The 21,394-nt window shown below is 42.0% G+C and overlaps 1 protein-coding gene across 1 annotated transcript; it reads left to right on the forward strand.

Moving 5' to 3' along the window:
- Positions 1 to 650: 650 nt before the first annotated feature.
- Positions 651 to 14,385, forward strand: F2R (coagulation factor II thrombin receptor). The gene is made up of 2 exons (XM_072992669.2): positions 651 to 1,080; positions 10,082 to 14,385. Exons 1-2 carry the CDS (start codon positions 993 to 995, stop codon positions 11,272 to 11,274), a joined length of 1,281 nt encoding a protein of 426 aa, XP_072848770.2. The 5' UTR covers positions 651 to 992; the 3' UTR covers positions 11,275 to 14,385.
- The last annotated feature ends 7,009 nt before the right edge of the window (positions 14,386 to 21,394 follow it).

Consider the following 21,394-nt stretch of genomic DNA (forward strand, 5'->3'; position numbering starts at 1 on the left):
GTTTCAAGGAAACTGAAATGTGCTGGAGGAGAGCTTTCTAGCTATTGTGAAGCACCAAAAAGATGAACAATGGGCCTTGGATCCAATCAAGCCTGATCTTTCTCTGGAACCCACAATGACAAAGCTTATGTCTGTCATTGCTTGGGCGCATCATGAGAAATCAAGGTTGATTGGAAAAGACAACAATGGTAGGAAACTTGAAGGCAACAGGAAAAGAGGAAGGCGAAATATGAGATAGGCTGACTCCATAACTGAAGCCACAGGCTTGAGTTTACAAGAGATGATCAGAGCTGTCGAGGAAAGGTCATTTTGAAGGTTATTCATTTCTCCCTAAATTGGGGGTTAACTTGATGGCACCTAGCAACAATGAATCAGACCTCCAAAAGCTCTATTGTCAACAGCCCTGCTCAGCTTTTGCAAACTCAAGCCAGCGGCTTCCTTTTACTCAGGACTCTCTTATTTGGTCTTTCTCTTTTCCTGTTGCTTTCAACTTTTCCCAGCATTATTTTTTTGTTCGTTAGTTTTTTGTTTCTCCCCACTCCACACACACCCCCACACCCATTTCGTTTGGTCTTCTAATGACGTGCCCTCAAGTACAACAGCCTCACTTTAGTCAAGTTTTTTTTCCCCTAGGCAGGGTTCAGGCTTGATTTGATTTGGAACCCGTTCCCTTTGTCTTTCTGCTTCCCACCCTTCGATTTCGGCGGGGGCGAGGGTGGGCGCACTCGTGCCCGGAACCTGACAGGAGGGGCGGTGGACGCCATTCAGCCCCACCGTCTTTGGGGCGGTTTTTATTTCCGTGGGCAGCCAGGCTGCTTCGCGCTCCGCCGCAGGTGGCGCGCTTTCTCGAGTCCCGTCCCGTTTGCCCCCGCCCCCGCCCCAGGGCGCCCGCCTTTCCCTTCCGCACCGGAGAGACGCTCGGGCGATTGTGTTGCCGGTCAGCGCTGGGTCTTCGCGGCCGGTCGGTCCTTGCCGGGGTGGAGGCAGCAGCCATGGGGCAGCCCCGGGTCCTGCTGTGGCTGCTCAGCTGGAGCGCCGTGCTGGTCTGCCCCTTGCTCTCCCTTCCTGCGGCGCAAAATGGTAGGTTTCTTGTTCTTGTGGAGTTGTGAGCGGAGGGGGGGCGAGAGAGAGAGTTTAGGGTGGTCGCCGAAGAGGCGGTGGGGGGCGGCGGGGGACGTTCAGCCATCTTTCTGGTTCCGATTTTCCTTGAGGGGGCTCGTAGGGGGTCGCGGCTGGGTATTCCCCATCCCCACAGCCCACCCGTGTCGGGGCGACCTTTTTGTGGTTCGTGGATCCCTCGCCGTTTTCAGTGACCGAAGCCCCTTCCTTTCTTCCCGCGATCGAGCGGGAGGCGTTATTGAAGCCGCGGCTGTGCGTGCATCGTTGGAGTGAGTGCGGTTGCTGCGGATGGCCCTCCAAAGCAAATGGGGGCCCGTTGGGGATGAGGTCTGAGTATTTCCTCTCCCCCCACCCCCCACGACCACCATCACCCCCTTTCCCAGGGAGTGCAAGGCCTCGGGTTTCTCAGTCCCCTGACAGGAAAGAGAGGGACTCTTCTCAAGGAGCGCCTCCGAAATACAGATTAAACAATCGTCACAGACTAGAACTAACTGCAGGAATGCTTCAGTTCATTTCCAATACACTATATCATGTTACTAGGATTCTGGCTTGCAGGCTGAGAGACATGCGGAGTTTTTTGACCTGACATGTTTCTGGAGAGTTAGAGATTTGGCATCTTTAGTTTCGCTTCTCCACATCCCCTCTCCCCAGTTTATGCCATTTGTGTCATACATAGCGCCCTTTAATGCTCTGCCAGATGTTTTCAACTACAGTTACCATAATCTCCAACCAGCGTGCCTAGTATTTAAGGATGATGGAATTGTAACCCAGAACATCTGGAGAGCATCAGACTGAGGCAGACACATCTGCTCAGAAGTAAATCTGATCAACTTCATCAGGGTTTGCTCCCAAATACCAGTAGTAGCAGACAGCCCCTATTCACACAGGCTTAGACATCCTTTTCTATCTGATAAAGCTGGAACTTGGAATTGCCTAATGCCATTAAATGGTAAGGGATACAGGACATATATATACATATATTCTGTAACATTACACAAGAGTGAGAAGGGGAGTACTGTAGATACATTCATGGAAGATAGCAGTGGCTACCTCTCAGGATGAGGATAGGTTCCTTCTCACATCAAAGGCAGTTGCTAAAGAACATAGCCTGGGAAAGTGTAGCTCACATCCTGTGTGTAGGTATCTGGTTGACCATTGTGGAAACAGAAGGCTCAACCAGATAAGCCTTCCCCCCCCCCTTTCATTTTGTTAGGAAATCACTTTCAGAACTGCTTAGGCATAAAGGGAATAAAACTCAGTTTTTAGACTCATTAAGGTTTTTTTTAGCACAATCAGGAGATAAACAGTCAACTACAATGAAGGGGCGGATGCAGAAAACACAGGGTGCAGATCCCGAAACCTACAGAATGTGAGAGCCATTGTTTGCTCTAGCGCTTAGTTTCTTCTTAATTTTATATGAAAGAAGCACAAGAGTATTCTTTAGTTAAGGCAAAATAAGTTTCCTCATTACAAGACTCTATTGCTTATAAGCACAACATTTAGTAGCCTTTGATTGGCATACATAATCTACCTGACAGAACCTGCCAACATGCCAAAGGTTAAAATGTTGTTTTATCGCTAGAAACAAATAACCACATCTTTTGTAACCCTGTCTGTTAGACTGGGACAGCATTTTCAAACATAATACTCCATCATAGTATGATTTTATGATTATGAGGGGATTATGCCTGCGTGGTGGCGCTGCGGATTAAACCACGGAAGCCTTTGCGCTGCAAGGTCAGAAGAGCAGCAGTCGTAAGATTGAATCCACGTGACGGAGTGAGCTCCCATCGCTTGTCTCAGCTCCTGCCAACCTAGCAGTTCGAAAGCATGTAAAATGTGAGTAGATAAATAGGTACCACCAGTCGCGCTGGCCACGTGACCACTGAAACTGTCTTCGGACAAACACTGGCGCTACAGCTTGGAAACGGGGATGAGCCCCGTGCCCTACAGTTGGACACAACTGGACTAAATGTCAAGGGGAGCCTTTACCTATATCTATAAAATGTTAGACAATTAGGTTTAGGTGTTTTTGTGCTATTTATGTGTAGTGTTGAGTATCTGTGTTTGTTGACAACTTGAAAAAAGTTGTGATCTGTACTTATATTTAGTGGTCTGATAGACACCCAGTCAATGCAGGCAGGTGAACAGGCTGATGAAAAAGGGAACGGATCAATCCACTCTTCCTCTTTAGTAAAAGGCGAAAGATTTATACGATCTGAAGAGAAACCACTCTTCCTGTATCAGCCCGCTTAGCTACAGAAAAAAATACAGCCTGTTACACGTAGCTGTTATAGAAATGCAGCAGCCTGACAGGTTTCAGTCTTCTCATTCTCCAGCCTTCTGAGTAGAAGGCTTTCTTTAAACCCCCCCCCACACACACACACACAGAGTGAGAGAATAATAACCATGCTGACTGCTCCACTGTAGTAAGTATGGAACTATAGACTAACTTGTCTCTTAGCAGTCAAATTAGTTTTGTGGACCCAGTCACAGAGATGATCTCTTCTGGGAGAAAATTTCACTACCCGAGTATACCAAAGAGAATCTGTAATCCAAACTCCATCTTGGTGGACAGTGCAAAGACACAGTTATTCTTGCTGTCTGCTTCCTCTAATGTGGCTGTACTTTTTGTGGTGATGGACAGACAAAATGTTTATTGTGGAGCTGGTATTTCTGATGACTCATTTTGTCACTATTGAACATATTGTTCCACTTGAACAACTTGTGGATCAAACTGAGCTTTATCATCAGTTTTTTGTTTTGTCTCTGTTAGATTTTATTATTAAATGTGTGGGAACAAGCAAGTAATGTGTTGTTTTAATTTGACCCTTACTGGCTGTTCCTTAGGATATCTGTTGCAATTAACACAAGATAGGAAGAGCTGCCTGTTTCCTGTGACTCATTGATTCTGACTGATTCCTGTGACCTAAATAAATAACTAAATAATTCATGTCCCGTGAATATTTTAAAATAACCACCAGCTTCTATGAGTTTCTTTTTGCAGGACACAACATGTTGAGTGTAGGTGCACAAATGTTTAAATGAACGGTAGATGGTAAGAATTGTATTAGTAGAGAAATAAATTGCACACAAGGAAGACGTAATAGATACATAACTATATGTTAGGGTCACAAGAATGTCTATAAAACCTTGAACAACATGACATTTTACCAGTTTCCCATAGCTGGATTGTACAGTACTGTATATCAGCTATCATATATACAAGGCTGCTAAACTGAAACCAACAACAGAGCAAGTTCAAGAATATCAGAAAATCCAGGGGTCCCCCACTCACAGTGTACGGACCAGTCCCTGTCCATGGAGAAAAATCTCCTCCCCCCCTGCACAGATGCATGCATGCCCCTCTCATGTATGCACAGCCCATCCCACAGCCCCTCCCATGCATCCACGGCCACTCCCGTGCATGTGTGGCCCCTCCAATGGCCCCTTCCGTACACACACAACCCCACAGCCCCTCCCACACATGCATGGCCCCTCCCATGCATGCATGGATGCACGCACAACCCCTTCCACACACGCACGGACACCCCACCACCTGAACACTAAATCACTCTGGAGGCAAAAAGGTTGGGTGCCACTGAGATAACCTATAGAATCTCCTCACCCTAGTTTTACTATTACATTGTATAAAGTTCACATTTTAATTGCTGTTATAAATACAGAAGAGGTGAAAGATGCAAACTGACAGACTATTTTCGTATGCACATACTGTCCCGTGTAGCAAAGCAAACCTGGCTAGAGAATACTTTAACCTTATATCAATTATTTGGATTCTAGCTGAACTAGAAATCTGTCTATATAAATTAATCCTGGATAACGCAGACTTTTCTATACTGCACTCTGACATTTAAATCAATGTCACCATTCTCACAGAACTGTTTAATTATCTCAGGAAGGTATATATCAAGTGTCAACACATGTCATGGCCCTTTCCCCCTCTTACCCTTCTCTATTATCATCATCATTCTCTTACCCACCCTTTTCACTGGCATTCAGATTCTTTCCTTTTTGTTGCTTTTAGTTTTTTTAATGTTTAGCAAGTGAATTTGCTCTGAACTGACGAGATATAGTAAGCATGTGACTTCCTGCTGTATCAATCAAAATTAGGAGAAAAATGTTTTTTAAAATACAGTTTACAAATTGCATTGTAACCCTTATCAGTGTGAACAAAAGGCAGGAAAAAAGAGTAGAGGTTCACTCTCACACCCTGTCCGATGCGACGCTTCATCAGTAATGTCATCTGGACATTGCAATGGCTGCAAAGAACTGATCTAGGAAACCACGTAAAGCAAAATAATGTGGCTGGAAACCCTATGAAAAACACAAAGCATGGCTGACTAATTAAAATATACCACCTATTCATGCCAAAAGATTGGATCTCACCATTCGTGCTAATGTTGTGAGTCACCAGAATAAATATCAAAAAGAAGAGTGAGAACATGGCACAAATAGTGGGGCTAACATTGTCATGCCAGTCCGGGAAAGAGCTCGGCTGGCACTTCCCTGCCCCTCTGCACAGCTGACCACTCCAGCGAGGTGGTGGGACAGGGAGTTTCCCTGCTCAGCTGTGGAGTGGTCGGCTGCATGGGGAGGTGGGGAAACATTGGGCGGGCTCCTTCTCAGATTGGCACGATGGTGAAGGACCTGAGCGACCAATGAGTGGACCGGCCAGTTCTGAGCAGAAAGAATGTGTCTCCATGGCACCTGAGGTGCCATGATTCATATCTGTATCCCCAAAGATAGGAATAGTCCATATCTAACCTGAATGCTACAAGGTGCTGGCCTGTGGCACAGAACATGTATTATTTTCTTTAAATGCATTTTTCTAGAGCTCGTCTGCATCGAATGCACCTGGACTAGTTTCAATATAATGAACTATTAAAATTAAATAGAATTATAAAGCCTAGCTAAAGCAATGTGCCAAATTCTAGGTTTTATTTGGCTCTGAAGAGAACATACTATTATCAGAGGCAAAGATTTCATGTTGGACATAAATAATTAAATTAGTTTCCTGTTCTGAGGAATCTAGTATGTTTTAAGAATTATGGCAATTGGGGAAAACAATAACATGTTGCGTCACTGTATTTTAGTTAGATATTTATTTAACATTCAGTTTTCTAAGAAAGGGATATCAGTATTTGGGTTTCAGTACCAATAGGGGTAAGTAATCCTTTTGTGAGAATGAAGTCATGTCTGGTGAGTGTCATATGCTATCATATCTTGCCAGTGTCATGTAAACAATATGCACATGTCACTCTGTGTTGTTTACAGCCACCCAAAAATATTTAGATACATAAGTCTCATAATTTGAGTGTGCTTCAGTGCTTGTTACATGACCAGTTTTATATTCTAGATATGGATATGAAAGCCTTGATTACTTGTGTAGAAATCTCCCCCAACAAGAATGAGATCATGTTTCTGACTCTACCATTCATATTTATGATCCCTGTTGAATGGCCAAAGTACAGTCTACATTTGTTTAGTTGTGGAATAATACGCGGAGAGTGTCCAGAAATCATGTGACTTTTAATCCACTCTTTTGTAATATGAATGCCATTCCCATCAATCATCTGAGCTTTCCTCTAATGGCTATTCAGTGGCTTGGTTGGTGCAGGATTAGTTAACCGGCTGATTTACAGATCTCCTTAGGGAACAGATTTTGCCGTTAATCACTTCTCACCTATCAAGCACATTCCTTTGTTTTTCAGAATCAGACACACAGTCATGTCTCTCAGAGAAAATATTGGTGAAGCCTATATTAGCTACAATGATTTTTGTAATTTTAATTTCTCCATGGGTTGTTTTTCTTTCACATTCCTATTATTTTTACACAAGAGTCGCTATAACCAATGATAAAGAATTGTCATTTTTAAAAAGGCAAAGGACTAACATCAGTAAAAGGAAAATCCTTAAAAGGAATGGGATGCATTTATCTTTTATCAACAAGCAACCTGTTTTTTTAATAGATGGGATCGTGTACATTTCCAGTATCGTTTCCACCCTGCTACAACTCCTACCTCCCTTTCAGTGATAGGAGCTCCAAACATCATAGGTTTAGACCGACAGCCTCCAGCCGCTCATTAGCAGTTCTCCTTTGCTTCCTTTGAGGATTTTGATTTGGAGATTGAAACTCACAGACCGTGTTTCTAGAAAAGTGAGTGATATGTTGGAGGAGGGAGTATAAAGCTTGTGGAACTACAAATATACAAAGTGGTATTGATTGTGCCAGAATCCTACTGGAACCTGGCCACTTAAATTGAAAAACGCTTTGAAGTCAAGATGGACAACTCTGGACCTTGCAATGTTTTTGGACTGCATTTCCCATAATTCCTCACCCCTTGCTGTACTGGTTAAGGCTGATGGAAGTTGTAGGTGAAAAGGGCCACTGTTGCCCATCATTCTCTAGGCCTTTTTCTCAGCGCAAAATTCTCAGACTCTCAAGGCATAGTAATTTTGAAAAGTCTTAATCAATTAATAGTTTAAAATATGTGCCACTTGTTGCTCAAATTAAATTAACACTTAAAATTGAGTAATTTAAATTTATCTGTGCTTCGCAGATTAGCCTTAAGTGATATGAGGTGAAATGCCAGGTTCACAATTGAAAGATTATATGCCTTTTTTTCCATCCAGAAACAGCTTCCCTTCAGAATGTCTGGTCTGTATAATCAATCTGCAAATAAACCCACCTTATGCTCGAAAAAACAAGTGTCCTTTACTTCTTAAAGATTCTCTGCTTATAATTGCAAAGCTGGCATCTCATATACAGTAGTATAATACTCAGCAAAAATGTTATACTTTTCCAGCTTATCCAACTATTCACTAACCCCAAAGCCAAATGATAGCAACCTTTGGAGTATTTCTGGGGAAACTTTAATGTTGGCTGAAGTGTCATATATAGGGCAAGAGAGGTAAGTTAGCTGCCCCAAATCTGAAGCCCTGCTCTGCTTTTCACTAGTTAAATGAGATGTGTACTGACGTTTCATAATATTATTACCATGAGTGTAGTCACAAATTTAGAAGTGTAGGGTCCTTCCGTGAGATTTCGCTCTCTCTGTGTGTGTCAGTCCTGAGTCAATATGCACAAACATTTGAATGCTCCAAATTATGACTTAGGTATATAACCGGGGGAGGGGGGAGGAAGCTGTCATCCAGACATTAGCCTCCCAACACCACCTTCTTGCATGGCTTGTGAAATGCAGTGGCAGCTCCCATCCTACTATCCTTCTCCCCCAGACTTCTGCCATGCCCTCTCTTCCTTTACCTGGTCTCAGCAATAGGAGATTGCTGAGTTTGTGTGTGAGAGAGTTTGTGTGTGGGGGAGATGCAGTGTTTCCTAAGCACCCCAAAGAGTGAGCTGCAAGATGGCTCCTTTTCTAGTTTTCGTTGACACCTTGTGTGTGGACTGACAAAGACTGGGCTGCAGAAGGTAAAGCACCACCAAGCCGTCCTAAGCAGGCAGGCAAGTGGGAAGGCAAACCTGCTCTCTCCGCCTTGGAGGGAGTACGAGGCAGGGCACAATGCCTCCCCAACTCAAAGGGGAAAGCGGTCGAATGTTAGGGGAAACGTAAACGTTTTCTGCTTAAAGTGTTTGCATATGTGCCTGCGTGCAAAGGGAGGGCGGTTTGGAAGGAGGGGCCAGCCTGAAGACCCAGGAGCCAGCAGTCACCTGAAAGGAAGGTGTCTGGCAGAGCCCAGAGAGAGAAAGAGATCCGGGAGGGCCCCCTGCCTACAAGGCACCTGCTCCCAATTTGACCCGTTCTCCTGCGGGGGTGGGGCATGACTACAGACCTTTCTCTTCAGGCGAGCTTTCCCTCAGTGACTGGTTGCCTGAGAGAGAATTTCAGATAGATTATTATGCTTTATTGCTTTGAATGTGTTTTTAGTATTGCTTTTGTCTACCATTTCTCAGAGTGGTATTCGTTTGAACCTTACTAATATCTTTACACTTACTGTTTTTAGCTTTAAATATTATCTTTTAATGATGGACTTACATCCTTTACCTGGTCTCGGCAGGTCCTTTTTAAGAAGAAAGGCGGGATAAAAACATTTTACATACATACATACATACATACATACATACATACATACATACATACATACATACATACATACATACATACATACATACATACATACATACATACATACATACATACATACATACATACATACATACATACTTTGTTCTGCATGCTTGTTTTGACCCCAGTAAGAGAGACTGAATTGCCAAGAGGCTAACAAGTCTGCCCAAACTCATATTTAACTTCTCAAACACTGCAGAATTGGGGGCTAGGGGGCATCTCTTGTGATATTTTTAAACTGGAAATTTTGCGCTATACCTCTGGTAAGACATTGAAATAACACTGTACCAATCAAATTTTTCCATTTCAAAGCTGAATTTCTTTCATGTAGATGTCAGTGAACATTAACACAGTGCATGATCTTTGAAGCCTTTGTTATGACTCCCAAAGCTAGGGAAAATGAACAGCCTCAGTGAATCAGCAAGAAAAACATTTTTGAGAGTTGAACTCTTGCTGCACTAAACTGTACTGAAACACTCTAGGGAAAAATATATAAAAATATGCAGTGAAAACTAGGACCTTTGATGATACTGCTGTTGGGATTTCAAACTACAGTACTGTACTGAATTGGAATTATGCCATAGTGGCATCTGATAGACCAAATGAGATCAAGTCTGTCTCTTATGCTTATTATGTATTGTTTAAAAGCTTAAATCATAGAAGTGAAATCAAATGAAAAAGGCAGTGGGAAGGAATTAGCATGACAATCACACAGGAGATTATGATGTCAGTAGTTTTGAAAGGTATGGGTCTTTAGTTTAAGTCTAAATTGCATTAGTAGTTCACAGAAGTGTTTTCTAGTATGTGTGTTATCTAAAAGCTACAGTACTTCTAATAATCACAGTTTTATTTCTTAGGATCTTTTGCCAAGAATGATAGTGTGGCACCACCAAGATCCTTTCCCATTTCTAGAAGTGGAGAATATGAGAAAATTTCATGGGAAGACATTGATGCCGAAAATGACTTGGACCTTGGATCTGGAGCTGACAATCAAAGCAGAACACGAATACTCTCCACATACCACATGTCTAAAGACACTGAGCGATACCTGACTAGTGGGTGGCTAACTGTTTTTGTGCCATCGGTCTACACCCTGGTTGTCATCGTGAGCCTTCCTTTAAATGTCATGGCGATTCTTGTGTTCCTGATAAAAATGAAGATGAAAAAGCCAGCTGTAATATACATGCTGAACTTGGCCACTGCAGATGTACTCTTCACAAGCATCCTTCCTTTTAAGATTGTCTATCATTTTTCTGGAAACAACTGGGCATTTGGACCTGAAATGTGTCGTTTAGTCACCGCTGCCTTCTACTGCAACATGTACTGCTCCGTACTGCTGGTGATGGTGATAAGCATTGATCGTTTCATGGCAGTGGTGTACCCCATGCAGTCTCTGTCATGGCGCACCATGAGGCGTGCCTCTGTGGTGTGTGTCGCCATTTGGCTTGTAGCCATTGCTGGGGTGATACCTCTGCTCATTACTGAACAAACTCAGGAAATATCTCACTTAAATATTACAACCTGTTATGATGTGTTGAATGAAAAGGAGCTCAAAGGGTATTATCTCATTTTTTTCACCGTTTTTTCTTCACTCTTCTTTTTTTTGCCACTGATTGTTTGTTCCATCTGCTATATTTGTATCATCCGATGTCTTGGTTATTCAGACATTGCAACAAAGCAGAGTAAGAAAAGGCGGGCTTTGCTCTTGTCCGTAGCGGTTTTCTCTGTTTTTATATTGTGCTTTGGTCCAACCAATGTTCTCTTGTTGGCTCACTACATGCATTTTTCTTACAAAACCTACTCGGGAGGCATCTACTTTGCTTACCTCCTCTGCCTCTGCATTAGCAGTATAAACTGCTGCATCGATCCGTTGATCTATTATTACGCCTCCTCTGAATGCCAACGACACCTTCGCAATCTCTTGTGCTGCAGAGGAAACTCTGAGCCCTGCAACAGTAGCACCAGCGACCAGCTCATGACGCGGACCAGTCGAAGGGGCACTTGCAGCAGTACGCTTGGGAACAGTGTCTACAGGAAGCTGTTGACATAAACCTTTGGGACGTGCGTGCATTTGGTGCAATTATGGACTATGCAGCTCTGCTTTTAAGATACTGTACTGAACAATACTCACCTTTACTTATTTTTCACATGATTAATATGTGCTTAATAGCATCATGCCTGTCAGAATTTAAAAAATGTGATGTGTGCAAAAGGAGGGTAAGAGCCTTAGGGAGGGTCTGTGTTGTGTGTGTGGATCCACTGCATGCATGAGAAAACACCTGCAAAGCATACACACTCACTGTAACCAAATATACATGGCATTTCCATGCGGTATCTCTTTCAGAGAAAATCAAGCAATCTAATGTCTAGTGAAGAGCAAGTTTGGTTTTGTACTACAAGGGACAAGAATTTAGAGATACAGGAGAAAATAATGTCAGTTTTTACCTGTGCAAGGGGACACACTTAGATATACCATTGGACAGTGGGATAAAACACAGTTCAGTGATTATTATGACCTTAGTTATTTTGAATCAAGCTTATCACTGCTTGCATAGCCCAACTGGCATGAAAAGTACAACTATTCAGCTAGCTGGCTTCTATTTTTGATCACACTACAGTGTGACAGAACGCGAAAAACTGGCTTTGTTAAATTAGAGTACAAGTGTAACATACTGTATGTGTACTGTACTTATCCCTCCGGATTTGTCTTTTGAGGTGAGCAGTAAAAATAACTCAGAAATTCAAGAGTTCTCTAGGTAGAATTCATACAGTCTTTATATTTCATCAGATAAGATGCTGAGAATTCTGTCCTGTTGATATTTGCTAAATTATTCAGTGGGCAGTATTACATTTCAGGATTTTGTTAAGTCTTATTTTGTGTTTTGGAGAATTGTCATGTTGGTGCATTGAGAATGGCAGCCTTTTCCTCTCCTCTAGTTCATAGGGCCCAAATTACACATGTCTCTGTATTACCTTAGCCCAAGTGGAGGTATTTTCTGTACAGAAACCATTTCCTGCTGAAATTCTGTGAGAATCCCCTTTCTCCCATGTGGTGTTCTAGATCTGTGTGAGAGATAAACATAAGACAGGGTGTAAACTAATTACAGGGTGGATTCTTTTATTGATTATAGAGAAATTTTTGACTTCTAAATGAGACAACAAAATTGATTTTTAAAAACTCATTGACTTGAATCCTTAACTTATGCTTCATGAACAGAAAGAGGTTCGATTTAATAACAATGAATTAAAGTCACAGAAGCAGCTCTTATGTGAGCTCAGCTCACCTGCTGTGAAAGGAAGTTACTTCCATTAACAGAGCAAAACTTTGCAATCCAGGCTGATTCTGATATTGGTTAGTGCTAATATCTATTGTTGAATGTTGCTTTGGATCAGTGCTCAAGTGGACTGAATGTACTGAATTTATATTTGCATTAGCAGTTTACCTTGTGCAGAATACTGATATGCAAGCATTTGGAGTATGAGAGAAAATGATGAATAGATTATTCCCTTAATAAAGTGCTGGCAGGAGAAGACGCCAATAAATTCTGCCAAGGAAGCGATTCATTTCAAGCTCATTGCATAGTTATTGAATGGCATGGTATAGACTTGAGGTAGAACAGATCATGATCCCAAGTCTGCTGCTGCTTCTAGAGAAAGGGATAAAGCTAAAAGCATCCTGTTTTATGACCCATTTTCTAAAAGCCGTTCTTAGCTCCTAAACCGAGAAATTACTCCATGTTTAAACTTTGTTTAATTTTGTTCTAAAATACATTATTACAGAAGAAAGTTCAGCTGCATGAGACACTGGAAATGAGACAAAAATGAAGCCATACTTTATAACTAGTAAGTAAATTTAAGTAGTAGAAGATCAAACTAAATTAAATATGGTGTGCACCATACTACAGTATAGGCATTCTTTTAAATTTCATTCATCAGTTGTACTAGAATTGTAACAGAAAGACATATCTGTCCAATTTTAGGTATTACATTTTACCATAGAATTTCATAGTGTTTCTAATGCTATAAGACAATAGTGCTCCTAGGAAAAGTACTTAAGCTTTAATTTCCTTCTACAGTGGTGCCCCGCATAGCGGCGTTAATCCGTTCCAGGATTAATGTCGCTATCCGGATTCGTCACTATGCGGGGGGGGGGAACCCATAGGAATGCATTAAACTCTGTTTAATGCGTTCCTGTTGGGAGAAAACTCACCGCTAAGTGGGAATCCTCCATAGGGCCGCCATTTTTGCCGCCTTGGTAAGCGAGGAATCGGTGTGAAAACGCTGCGGGCAGCCATTTTGTTGATCCGGCGGCCATTTTGTAAGCGCCGATCAGCTGTTTTCTAAACATTGCAATGCGAAGATTGGTAAGCGAAGCGCTTACCGATCATCGCAATGCGATGTTTTGCCACCTAAAACATTGCAATGTGATCGCTATGCGGATTCGTCATTAAACGGTGCGCTCATTAAGCGACGCACCACTGTATAGTAATCTAAAAGCCTTACAATTTACTTAACTGGGATGAAAACTGCTTTCTCTGAGTACATGAGGAGACATAAATGGAATAGTAGCCATATACATTTTAAGCTAATATAAATATTTTAAATATGTATCTTTCATAATTCTCATAAATATTTAATTATACATTCTGCTATATTTATATGTAGCTAATATGTAGCAACCTAAATTTCTGACTTTCCAACTACTTTGATAACTGAAAAAAAATTACTTGCTCTGTTGCAGGTACTTGCATTATTCTAACAATTTATTTGGTATGTATTGCATTACATTGTCCATTGGTATACTATTTAAAAATTGGGAAAGTGTTCTTATTAGGTTGTGGTGCAATTAGAAATCCACATTGCTGGGGAAAATATTGTGATTTCCATTTTTTTCAGATTGAGTGAATTACATATCAAAATACATTTTGCATAACATGATTCAATTGAATTTTAATGAAGCTGCATATTTTCTGTTTTATAGATGAGCAAACATAAGTGAAATGTGTAAATACTATGTATTTTGTAAGTGAAAATATATTTCTGAGTTAAACAAATATATTATTCTAGTTTTTGCTCTGTTAAAGCTGTAACACTTATGACCAAAATACATGTGTTCTTTTATTTTTGAAAACTGTGTTCACTAATAAATTAACAGACTGTTTATCTGGTTGCTTGGTGGTGTTAATGCAATTTTACCAAACTGGTATCTGCTCACTTAAAAATTCTTTCTCTGAAACTGTGAGCCAAGAGAGTTGTACCTTCCATCATCCTGTGTAAAATGCATCTTACACTACCCCTATGGTAAATCAATAAAATGAAATATAAGTTTAAAATGTTTAAAATAAATAATTGGTGCAGCTGACACATAAACCATTTCAGTCTCTCTTTGTTAACAGTAGAGCTAATTTACTGTAAATAACATTACAAGAATTAAAAAGAGACCGAAAGATTATTGTATATGCCAGTGGTTCTTAACCTTTTTGAAAGAAACGCCCCCTTGAGCCATTGAGGAAGTTATCATTGCCCCCCTCCCTGCGGTGATTATTTATTTATTTATTTATTTATTTATTTATTTATTTATTTATTTATTTATTTATTTATTTATTTATTTATTTATTTATTTAAGACACTTAAATCCAATGACCCCTGTAAACAAAATTAAATTCCAAGAAAATGAAATTCCCCCCAAAAAGTAACATTTAATGATTTAGTTGCAAGTGAATTTTAAGACGCAAAAAGAAATATAAAAAGGGCATAAAAACAAATGCAGGAACTAAAAATTTCAAGACAAAAAGTCTGAAACTAAATTAAAATTGGAGGAAAATATATATTCATGCACACTGTAAAAAGGCTGCAGCCATCTTCACAGGTTTAGCTTGCTCCAGCGCCCCCCTACCGCCTCCTTCTGCTCCAGCGCCCCCACGCCGCCCCTTTTCATTCCACCGCCCCCCTGAAAAATGAAATCGCCCCCTGGGGGGCATTATCGCCCACGTTAAGAACCACTGGTATATGCCATTACAGTAGAACAATCTGGTTATAAGATGTATCCTTTTAAATATCAGTTTGCTTAAATTGCACAATTATTTCACTATATACAGTGCCTGCCCTTCTCTTTTGTTGTCTACATATTTGATTATTTCATTATACTGTACTGTATCTGCACCGGACTAGGACAACCTTTGAAGTACCGTATATACTTGAGTATAAGCTGACCCGAATATAAGCCAAGGCACCCAATTTTACCACAAAAAACTGGGAAAACGTATTGAGCCGAGTATGAGCCAAGGGTGGAAAATGCAGCAGCTACTGGTGAATTTCAAAAATAAAAATAGATAACAATAAAATTACATTAATTGAGGCATCAGTAGGTTAAATGTTTTTGAAGATACTGCCCTTCTGATCTGCAAGACACTTCACTGCGTATTTAACCTGGCTCATCAGACCACCCACAGAGGCTGCAGGTGCCCGTAGATGAGCGGTGGAGTCCAGAGAACACCCGCACTGCAGGGGGGAACGTAATTTTGATACTGACTCAAGTATAAGCCGAGGGGAGTGCTTTTTCAGCAAAAAAATTGTGCTGAAAACCTAGGCTTATACTCAAGTATATACAGTAAGTGGTTAGGGCTTCTTCATTTCTGACCCTCCCAGATCAAACTTCCTTGTCATGCTTCATGAATGTTGGTTCACTCTGTAAACTTTGTAATTGAAACCATAAAAAAAATTTATGACATATTTGTGCAAGAAATAAAAAAGGAAAGAATCTTGTAAAAAATGGACATCTATAAGATGTTTTCAACATTTTCTGTATGTAGATTGCAAGACAGCAAGAGCATTTACAATTCCATATCACAGCAAGTGAGCAATGAAAAGTACATAATCAACTCACCAACAGATATATGTGTATGATCATACCCTGTACAACAACCCTGCATAACCCTCTTGTAAATGATTCAATTACATTATTTCAAAACACATCCGCTTTATGAATGTTGGATATTGTGCTTCTGTATTCACAATTCAAAATGTCAGGAAATGGCCCGATATCGCCACATTGCAGCAGGAGAAAGGGTGCCAAGTTTTACATAGCAAAGGGCAGCCTGAATGTTGACAACAACAACAGCAGCAGTCAAGATGGTCTCCACCTGTGGTCTGTGGGCCCCCTGGGAGGGCCATGGCCTCCTCACAGGGGTCTGTGAAGGCTTGAAGAAATAGATCTTTTGCATTTAAAATAGAATACAAGAAAGAAAAGAAAACGTAGAACGAAATCTTAATTTCCCTTGCTTGGGAACATTTTACAGGTCCTGGAGGTCCAGGTCATTTTGCTATCTTAGCAGTAAATAGCACCATCCTCTCAACCAAATCAAGGTACAAACTACCCAAAGTTAAAGAAAGTTATTCTGGTGCAGGAGGTAGGAATAAAATCCGTCAAGCACCATCCCTGCTTTCCTTGGAAGTGAAAATGTTTTAAGAGAAAGGTTTAGTTCACTTAACAATTTGCTGCTGGTTCAAGCAACTTACTCAATTTGCTACTGGTTCAAGCAGCTACACTGACAGCTGCAAGGCTCGGTTTTAATCCCCCAGCGATCACATGCTGGGAATAGACTAAACTAGAGTGCACCAAACTCTCACCCAAAAAGTAGAAGCCCTCAAAAAGATGTGAGTTGGGGTGCTCTGGAGGCAAACCGGTCCACTGTGGTGACTACAGTAGTCCTCCTGTATCTACACAGCTGGTGTTTATAGTTTCAGTTATCTGTGGTCACTGCTGTTGCAACCCAGCCTTCAATGCATACATACATTTACCTCCTCTTGCTTTCACCCACTCTCTTTAATGGGTTCCCCCATATCTGTAGTTTCAGGTATCTGTGCTTGATCCTGGAACAGATCACCTGCACATATGGAAGGACTACTGTATATCGTGTGATCACCAGAAAAAAGAGTAACCCAATTTTCCCCACCTCAGTGCATCAAACAGAGGAACAAATGCTAGCCTAAAGGAGCTGTCACTTTGCTTAAAGCAAAACTGGCCCTGAAAAGTCACAGTTATGCTTCCTGTTTAGCTATTGCTCTCCCTTCTCTCTCATCATTAGATCCTTTGAAGAGAAAACATGGCAGTTTTTGAAGTAAGCATAACTGTCAAAGCAAATGTTTCTGTTCGCTTGTTTTTGTCATTAATTTGTCACTCCATCTCACTTAAGTAAATTATGGTGATATTATAATTGCCTCCAAAGTCTAAAACAGACTTTTGAACTCTGCATGATACTACAAAGTTCCCCTTGGAGCAGCCATTGTTTTGAAATTAAAGTGGGGGAGGACTTCTGGGAGTGTAATGAACAAAATTTGGCCAGTTTGTTTAATTTATGCCTCATTTTATCTTTATTTATTTTAGATACTTTATGTCACTTTACATCCCCCCATCCCAGTAGGTTTATATTTTAAAAACAAGAACAACTGCCTAAGTATTTTGGGTTAGGGCGATCCAGAAGTTACAAAAGGGATGGATAATATGCCGAGGGCTTAGGGACTCAACCGAATCCCTCAGGCCACCTCACAAGCCACCTCACACCCAGAAGTGACTGGAAACTGCCACTTTGAAAGGGGGAACAAAAACCAAAAAGTGTCTGAACAGGCATTTCCAGTTCATTGGGGGGGGGGGGTTTAAAAGAGTCTTGGTGCTGCCGCAAAGCCAAGGAGCAGAAAAGAAGTTACTTGGGGGTCTCCGAGAAGTCCCTGGTGCTCACAAAAATGTCCCTTGTCACTGCACACAATAGCCTTGAGTTACACTTTGCCCATCCTGGCTTAGAAATTCACTGGTAAGGAAAACAGATATACTGTAATTACATGTTGAAGCTAGCCATGCCTGGGACCTGGACCATAATCCCACTTTTGTTGTGTTGCAGTTGTCTTCTGCATGCCTGTATATCCTTTGTAAGCCACCTTCCTCCCAACAAAGGGACAAGGCAGCTCGCAATGTTAAAATAAATACAGTGGTGCCCCGCATAACGAGCGATTCGTTTAACGACGAATCCGCATAGCGATGAGGTTTTTGTGATCGCAAAAGTGCTCGCATAACGATGTTTTTAATGGGCAAACATTGCTTTGTGATGATCAGTAAGTGTTTCGCTTACCAATTTTCACTTAACGATGTTTTAAAAACAGATGATCAGTGGTTCCAAAATGGCCGCTGGAAAAAATGGCCACCCGCACTATTTTCACGCCCTTTCCTCACTTACCAGGCAGCAAAAATGGCAGCCAGATGGAGGATTTTCGCTTAAAGGTAAGTTTTTCCCCCGTAGGAACACATTGAAGGGGTTTCAATGCATTCCTATGGGATTTTTTGCCCCGCATAGTGACAAATCCGTATAGTGACAATTTGTTTGGAATGGATTATCGTCGCTATGCGGGGCACCACTGTAATAGTAAAAGCACAATAAATTATAGATTAAAAAGCAGTTAAATGTACTGTACAATAGTAATTAAAATCCATTAATTAATTAAAAGGCAATTAAAACAGACTTGGAGAAACATAATAAAACCAAAAAAGCATCCAGGGGCTCAGTCAAAGCCTGCGTGAAGAGGTAGGTCTTCCACTGTCAGTGGAAGGATCAAAGGGACCTCACCTCCTGAAGGATTGCATTTCACAATCTGGAAGAGAAGCCCCTTTCTAGTGTCCTTGTCACATTAGTCACGTGCCCCCTGTTTACTATTCTCCAACAAAGGCTCACGTCGTGTTCTCGCTTCACTGCCACTGGTGGATTACTTCAATCCACAATGTAAATGACGTATGTCTGAACACTTGTCAAGTGAACAAAGCAGAACTTATTTATTGAAGGGAAGCAGAATGAAAAAATAACAGAAGTCTTTCAACTTGTGTACACAAGCATTTCATCATCAGCTCCCTCAGTACATAGTTTTTCTCTGCTTACAGTCTCATTACTGACCTCTCTACCTATCGTCCTAACAAGCCCTATCTGACTCCTTGTGAAGGTCAGGAGAAAATCAGTGCACTGTCTCCTCCGGTGAAAGAGGACATCAAAGAGAAGGGAGGCAGTCTGGAGAAAGTCGTTGGACAAGAGGGAGTTAAAACAGAAGTTTGTCTGACAGAGGAGGGGAAAGGGAAGGAGGAGGAGCAATGGGTAGAGGTGTGGGAGGAAGATATAAGAGGGGAGGATAAGGTGTGAGATTTTCAAGTGACAATGGACATTAAGAAAGAGGAGAGAGAGAGAGAGAGAGAGAACTAAAGTGTGCGAAGTAAGGGACCTGTTGGAAGATTTCCCGAACCTGAGGGTCGGTGGGCTGTTACCAGATCTGGAGCCCAAGTGAGGAGGTGTGGTGATACAGGAGACTACGGAATGGATGGTAGTGGTCTACCCGCGAGGCCAGGGTCCTTGGAGGAAGGTAGTTCGGCCGGACGTGACCTTCGACAAACCACCACCAGAGGAAGATTGGGCCCGTCACCCTTATTGTGGAACTCTCTGTGCGGTGAGAAGTGCCCCCCTCAGGAAGCCTACCGACAAGGAGCGCTTTGGTCTGGCTTCCTGGTTTTGAGAAACGAATATGTAGTTAATCAACATGGGCAGGTGAAGAGAAAGTTGAATGACTGGGACAGTTTAGAACCCATTGAAGTCATTATAGATACACCACTGTTAAGAGTTAATAAAAATAGTTTTGTTCCAAGTAATCAGACTCCTGGCTTTCCTGCAAACTGCCAAAAATGACTTATGAACCTTTTGACACTCCTCCTTCTCCAGCCAAGCCTCATGTAGCTGTTGATTCTGCCTCTCCAGGCCTCTCATAGGTTCATGCAAATCAGCTCATGAATATGAGTGACATAGGTGACATGGGCAGTCGGCAGAGTCCCCATCATATGCACTTGCAATTCCAATGGGATTGAAAGAGGGACCTCCTCTGAAGATTTTAAGGGTCAGAAGGCTCATATGGGGGGGGGGGGAATGGTGCTTTAGATACCAATACATAATAACCAGCACTTTGAATTGGCCCCTGAAATGGACTGGTTGCCAGTGCAATTCTTGCAACAGGTCTGTACAATAGATAAAATATTGTGATTCAGTTATTATAACGATCTGAGAACAATACGAACATAAATGCTGAACCTGTACATGCTGAATGTGAAATATAAAAAAGGAAAATGTTTGTTGTCATTTCACTGTAGTGAGGAGATCTCTGGATTCCAGCTCATTTCAAAATTTCACCCAAACAGATTTGAGCACAAAACATTCTCTTCCTCATCAAAGGCAGCTGCAAATATCTTCTGGCCTCTTGTACATCATATGTAACACTCACTGCCTTGTGAAAGAATGTAAACTATGGGTCATGTATAAACATATTTTGTGGACGCCTGGAAGTTCAGCAAATGCCCCCTGTTGGCCACCAAACTCCATGGGAAATCCAGCAGTAGCAGAAGAGCTTTTTATCACTGCATTTGGGAGGCACCCTCCTGTCACAAGTCTAGCCATCAGGCAGCCTGAAAGCATAGGAATTACTTTCCAAAATAATTAAAATACAAGCACAATTGGACGTTAAATTAAAAGGTCAGCAAAGACATGATAAATGAAAAGAGTAGCATGTTCTCACAATCAACATAAGGACAACTGGCAAGATTAAATAAAATACCGTATTTTTTGCACCATAAGACGCACTTTTCCCCCTCCAAAATGTGGGTGGGGAAGTCAGTGCGTCTAATGGTGTGAATGCAGCAATTTCGTCGCTGCTGGCCCCGTGGGGGGGAGCGTCGCAAGGGTCCGGGTGAGCCTTCCAGGACCCTTGCGAGGCTCCCCCACCCCCCCACGGGGCCAGCACCGGCGAAATCGCCAGCTTCCAGGTGGGGGGAACGTCGCAAGGGTCCTGGAAGCTCACTCAGATCCTTGCGACGCTCCTCCCACCCACGCACCGGCCAGCACTGGCAAGATCGCCAGGTTCTGGGAGTGTTTTGAGGCTTCCCAAGCCTCAAAACACTCCCAGAACCTGGCGATTTTACCCCCCCTGGTCCCATGGGGGGGTAGGTGGAGGGTGGCAAGGGTCCAAGGGAGCCAACCAGGACCCTTGCCACCCTCCCCCCACCCCCCCACGGGGCCAGCCCTGGCGAAATCGCCAGGTTCTGGGAGTGTTTGGAAGCTTGATAAGCCTCCAAACACTCTCAGAAGCTGGCGATT

Source organism: Pogona vitticeps, chromosome 2 (genome assembly GCF_051106095.1).
Source record: "Pogona vitticeps strain Pit_001003342236 chromosome 2, PviZW2.1, whole genome shotgun sequence".
Lineage (NCBI taxonomy): Eukaryota > Metazoa > Chordata > Lepidosauria > Squamata > Agamidae > Pogona > Pogona vitticeps.

What these genes read in the sequence shown, in the direction of transcription:
- F2R (XM_072992669.2), top strand. Translation starts at nt 993, where the DNA reads ATGGGGCAGCCCCGGGTCCTGCTGTGGCTGCTCAGCTGGAGCGCCGTG. An exon ending in CCTTCCTGCGGCGCAAAATG is followed by an intron (nt 1,081 to 10,081) that starts GTAGGTTTCTTG and finishes TTTATTTCTTAG; the next exon opens with GATCTTTTGCCAAGAATGAT.